The sequence below is a fragment of the Mycetomoellerius zeteki genome, unplaced genomic scaffold (assembly GCF_001594055.1).
Source record: "Mycetomoellerius zeteki isolate Tzet28-1 unplaced genomic scaffold, Tzet1.0 scaffold114, whole genome shotgun sequence".
NCBI classification, from domain to species: domain Eukaryota; kingdom Metazoa; phylum Arthropoda; class Insecta; order Hymenoptera; family Formicidae; genus Mycetomoellerius; species Mycetomoellerius zeteki.
The window spans coordinates 1,928,187-1,934,186 of record NW_017256062.1 but is presented as its reverse complement, the minus strand read 5'-3'; the positions used below and the strand labels follow the sequence as shown (position 1 = coordinate 1,934,186).

Here is a 6,000-nt window from a genome sequence, read left to right as displayed (position 1 = left end):
CTGTATCGTTCACACAAATCGAGGGGAGAGAGAAAGAGAGAAAGAGAGAGAGAGAGAGAGAGACAGAGAGATAAATAAAGACCTTGTAAGAGAAGTTTCATAAGAAACTTATAAGAGAAAATCCAAAAGAATCACTTAAACGAACAAAAAAGAAATGATAAAAAAAGTAGAAAAGAACTTTGACGAAAACCTGATATATGTATAGTCTAATACTTTGACAATCAGAGCAGAAATTTTCACAGCGACAAACTATATGTTTACTTACATATTTATGAAGAATGTATGCATACGTGTGCGTACAGGTACGAGCCAGTTCAAGACAAAGGGATTGTTTATCTGTGTCAAGTTACGCACGCGTAGCATCTCGCGTAATACGCAACTTTATGATTGACATAATTGGTACTAAACGTGGCATAGTTACTTGTCGGTGAGTTCAGCTATAATTCTGTCTGTTAACACGAATCTGAACGTAGAAATGGAAAATCGAACCTCGCTATGTGACTGATCCATGACGCACGTGTAGCACACGTTCAACGTTGTGTAAAATCATTCCAGACAGCGAGAAGCCATTAGAACATCTCGCCGTCCGTACGTATACATTGTGTGCACATTAACACGACGACTCGACTAACTCTCGACAAAGGAAAACGAAATCATTCAACACCGAGAGAAATGGTCGAAAATAGGGAGAAACGAACTAAGCACCAGTCCGGTAAAGTCACATCTATGGGCACGTAACTTGGACTCGGCATGTCATCCTAATCATATTTACCAGCTAACACCGACATTCTAGAAAGTTCTGTCTGACAATCTGGCGTTCGCAAATCCGTTTTTTTCAAATTATCTTCGTTGTTTCTGTTCTGATTTGTTTGAATTTAAGGATATGTGTACATAACGTAATCTATTAAAAATATGAATTTCTATAATTTCATTTCCATAACTTTAAAGAATTCATAAATAATAGCTTTAGTATCATCGGGATAAGATGTGGTCTCTTGAACACCAGATTCGACTTGGTAGAAAGATAATCTAAGATAATTCAAAGCGTGCGATGGGATTTACCTCGTCAGTGTCCGAGCCGACGAGTAGGAGGTCGAAGGGAATGGCAGCTACCAAATCGATGATAAACCAACCCTTCAGGTAATGGACGGCAATTTTACCAGGGTGGGAGACCACCTCATCGTTGCTGTTGACGAACGTCGTGCGAAAATTTATGATGATGTCCACGATGAATGTGACGTCAACTAAAAAAATATATAAATAAATTGATATATTCAAAAGAAATCAATAACTTTCTAATACTTCTATAATTATAAAACATAATTTATCATAATCTATCATGTATTTCTCATATACAGGGAATGGAAAGTTACTTTTTAAATGTAACAATTTACGGTTACTAGTTACCGATTTTTAAAAGTAACTCTCTCGTTACAGTTACCGTTATTTGAGGAAGTAACTTTTCGTTATTTTTCCATTACTTTTTAAAAATCGATGACCACTAATCACAGCGGATGAGTGTCTAGAGGCTTTTTAGTTTCAAGCACTATGAATGGCTTGTGTCGAATCGAACCGTGTCCAATCGTGTGTAAAGTAATGATAAAAGTAACTGTAAAATTCGTTACCGTTACCAAAAAAATGTAACTATATCACCGTTATAGTTACCAAAAAAAATAACGCACTTACCAATAAAGTTACCAAAAAAGTAACTTGTAACTGTAACTTCGTTACAAGTAACGAGTTACTTCCATTCCCTGCTCATATATGATAGATTACATCTTATCATATTATCTATCATATATCTCCCTTGCATCAAAGGAAATCGTTAATCTTTATTTTATTTTTACATTTCGGTAATATTGAGTGTACATTTTTCAAATTTACATTTTTCAAAATTTCAATGAAAGCCGATCTTTGAAGCGAAATAACGTCAGATAGTATCTCCAGAACTATTCATTTGAACATTTCTCCGATTTCTTTTCCATTTATTCTATTCCCGTACTATTATCTCTCTTTCCGTTCTATTATTTCAGACAGTCGTGACACGTGTTATCCTACATTGTATGAAATGTCATACAGTGCTATTCGAGCGTCGATATCAAAACTTAATATTCTAAGAGCCAGTTTTATTTTTCAAATAGCTTTTGTATGTGTAATATTTTGCTTATTTCAATTATAGAATTTCGTTTTAGTGAAATTCTAATTTTACTCACTGAAAAGTTGAACTAAAGCAACTATTAAATCATCTTGTCATTAAATTAACCGAAAATAAAAATTACACTTAAACCTCGTAATAGCGCGCGGTTCGAGTGTCTAAACGCTATAACGAAGTCGCTATATTTCACTCCAATACAATAAAATTCAAGATTTTAGTGGATACTGCTCTTCACTCATACTACTCACGGAAGGGATTTTTCGCTATTTCGAAATTCGCTATTACGAGGTTCCAGTGTATTATCATTATTACTATTATAATTGCGAATGTAATAATCTCTTGTAATAGTCTCTTAACGTCCTTATATTACTTTACCTATTTCTATTATAGAATTTCACTAGTCTTGAAAAGTTAGGCTGAGGCATCTATTAAACGATCTCACTATTAAAAAAATAAAAACTATTAACCGAAATAAAAACTATTGCTACTATCATAATTGCACTTGTAATAGACATGTCATTATTTTAAGTATATACGTAACTGCTTATTTTTATTTCACTTATTTCTATTATAGAATCTATCTTTGGTCCCGAAAAGTTAAGCTATGGCAATTATTAAATCATATCACTATTAAAATTAATCGACATAAAACTATTATTATCACTGTTATCACAATTACATTTACAATAATTTCTCAACATCCTTATATTTTATTTACTTATATTATAAATTTCACTCAAGTCTCAAAATGTTAAGAAAGCTATGGCAACTATTAAACCATCTCACCAAATTAACCAGAAAAAGATATTATTGTTGTTATTACTATGATAATTGCACTTGTAATAGTAACCAACGTCCTGATCAATATCCTAATTATTTTGAAGTTTTATTAATCGCACAATTTTAGGCTAAAAGTAAAATAATCAATTTTGCTATAATGACTCACCTATGAAGTCTATAATAACGATGGGGTCATCACTGTACTTCTTGTTCTTTCTGCTGTTGTAATCCGGATCCGATAAAACAAAGGCGGCGACATACGGCGTAAATATGGCGGTGTACATCACGAGTAGTAATATAATCCAATCCCAGACCGCCTTGAACGGCGAGTAGTGTAATATGGTCCACTTATGGATTCTGGGGGACTGTAATTTGTACTCCGGGAGAACGTCTGCTCCGAGGGACAGCACCTGCGACAGGCGATATTGAAATTTTAAGATAAGTTCGCATAATTTTTTTTTACATTTTTTCACTCCAAATCGTCACGTAGAGTGAAATATTTCATAAAATACTATTCGTCGAAAAGGAAGTCCCCATCGTATTATATATCGATATAAATTTAACGCGGTCCGATAGAGTGTCACGTTTCAAAGAGATAACAGAAAATTTCCCATCAGTACGTCGTTTATGTACCTCACGGTGAACGTTCCGGTAACATTATCGCAGACATACATGGTGTAGCGTTGCTACCAGCTCAACATTGTTCGTGCTAAATTGCATTGCGAATAAAATACACTTATAAGACGCCACGCGTGGAACGTGATCCTATATGAGCAGCCTTTCACATCTCTTACAAGATACACAGAAGAGTACGGAAGCGAGACTGTTTGCTGACACGTCTAGTGCAGAAGCGTTTCGAATTACTTATTAAACTCTCTGCCATTTAAGACGCGCGCGATTCACCGAGAATCGATTAATAGAGACATAAATCGATGATAGGAGATCTGTCCAAGGGAATAAATTACGCCAAAATTTCTCGTACATCCATTTCGTCAACCCGATCCGGCTGGTGGATGAAAGTAGATCTTTCGAATCACACTGCTCCACATTTCCGAGAGCATCGCCACTAAAGCTGGTGAACTCTTCCCCGCCAAATATGTTATTTCCTATTGTTTTCCGGGCAATTTGCTGACGATTGAGGGTGTTCGTGCAAGGGATTATCGTTACAAGTGCCAGGCAAGCAAGCTTAAAACACCTGGCTTCGTGCTCGAGCGGGAGCTTATTCACTTAGTTCGCTATCGTAATCCGCAATTCTTTCAAAGCTTCGTACTCGGTTCCGTCATAATACCAAATAATCGTTACCCGATATAAAGCGTGAAAACGATCGCGATTTGCGTGTGATATTCTGCGCCGAACACACGACATTGGAAGAAATACTGGAAACGTCAACTTAATCCCCCCGGGAGCAATCACTATCGATCACCGAATAAAATTTTTTGAATGCGTAACTTCGCGGATTCGACGGGCGCGATGAAATGGACCGGGAGCTCTCCCGAAACACGAGCAATATTTCGAATTATCGATCTTACGCGGCGCTCGAAATCGGGGACCCTTGTTTACGGCGCATGAGAACATGAAGAACGGGAAGAACCGGAAGAGTGCCGTCCGAGCGTCAGTTTAACACTGATGCAATGCGGCCCGACGAAGGGAGGCGTTCGTTCGATTGGCTCGGGGTTGGCTTGACTAGGTATCCGTTCACGAGAAGCGGTGTGCGGTTAGGGTAGTACCGCCGTCACACCCTTAGCCAGCATATTTCGGTCCGTGAAGTGTCGGAAGTACAACACTGAGCCGCCGAGAGTCTTCGGTCGTCTAATCTGACGAGAATTAGCTCCGGAGTTCGATAACGGTAACCCGCACTCGAGAGGCTCGTAACACGAACTGACGATCCTATCCCGGGCAAAGTCGTAGTTTGCTCCCTCTTTCTTCATCCCCTTGTGCTCGTCGATTTATTATTATCAACCCCCCGACGGATAAGCGACCGATAAGCTGATAAAAATGGAAAATAGGATATTGCTGATACGGATGTCATTATTTACCATCACGTTGCTGGTATCTTATGCTGGTGATTCCGAGTATTTACTAACGCAATATTTACTCAATAAGAATCTTATTAGACCAGTATTTACTAACACTATGTTCTACACTTCCGTATATTCGAATAAACTTTCGAATTGCGTAATTTAGCCTACTTTAAATTTATTATTTGACCAATTTCTGCATTCGATTTTTATTTGATCTTCTTTATTAGTTATTTTAATTATTATAAGTCCTTATTATTGGTTTTTACTTAGTGTTTTATGCTTACTTCTAAATAATAATATGTTGCCATATCTTTTTTTTTTAAATTTAACATACATTTTTCTAGATTAACAAATTCGACATTTTTATTAATTATACGCAATTATCATCGAATTTTGATCTTGGAGCAACGCGATTGTACTTACATTCTGATCTCATCCATTTTATCAGACATTCAACATCTAATAAGAAGTAAATCCATTCCGCTACAAATATTTTTAAAGAGAAGATTCAGGATAGTTCGCTAGTTTCTTCTTTAGCTTCTTTATCGATTTTTTATTATCAGCTTCCATCTGGTAGAAAGCGTGTAGTCAGGCGGGTTAGAGGAGGGCGAAGTAGAAACTCGCTGGTTGGCTCGTCAGAGACAGCCGCGAGAATGTAAATTCAGGTAGGTCATGTTTTATTCATACGCCCGATGTTAGGTGAGAAGGATCGCGAGGGCGACCTCATTCCAATGACCCGGAGTTATTGCAATACTTTGTGCCGTTCTTTATAAGCTACAAGGGATCTTTTTCTGCTTTAAGGTAAAACGAATTCTGAAAACACATGCCATCTAATTTAATAAATACATCGTAAAAATAGCATCAATTTTTTCTTCAATTAATATTTTCTTGTTTATCTTTGCATTATTCTTTCTTTAATGCTCCGTAGTTTTCGATGGATATACTAGACTCATTCAATTATAAATTTTTTGTCAAACATGTCAAACAATTCAATTTTCTGTATGTTACATTTGCAAAAATTTGAATTATTCTTATTAAAATATA

General features: G+C 36.5%; 1 protein-coding gene across 11 annotated transcripts in view; it reads right to left on the bottom strand.

The window, feature by feature from the left end:
- The window catches only part of sei (potassium voltage-gated channel seizure), a 153,193-nt gene that overhangs the window by 16,204 nt on the left and 130,989 nt on the right, over positions 1 to 6,000 (bottom strand). For all 11 annotated transcript variants that reach the window (XM_018457746.1, XM_018457764.1, XM_018457802.1 and 8 more), the window contains 2 exons: positions 3,102 to 3,345; positions 1,063 to 1,244 (listed from right to left, as the gene is read on the bottom strand). In XM_018457746.1, the coding sequence (XP_018313248.1) occupies positions 1,063 to 1,244; positions 3,102 to 3,345 (426 nt within the window). The remainder of the gene's footprint in view (positions 1 to 1,062; positions 1,245 to 3,101; positions 3,346 to 6,000) is intronic.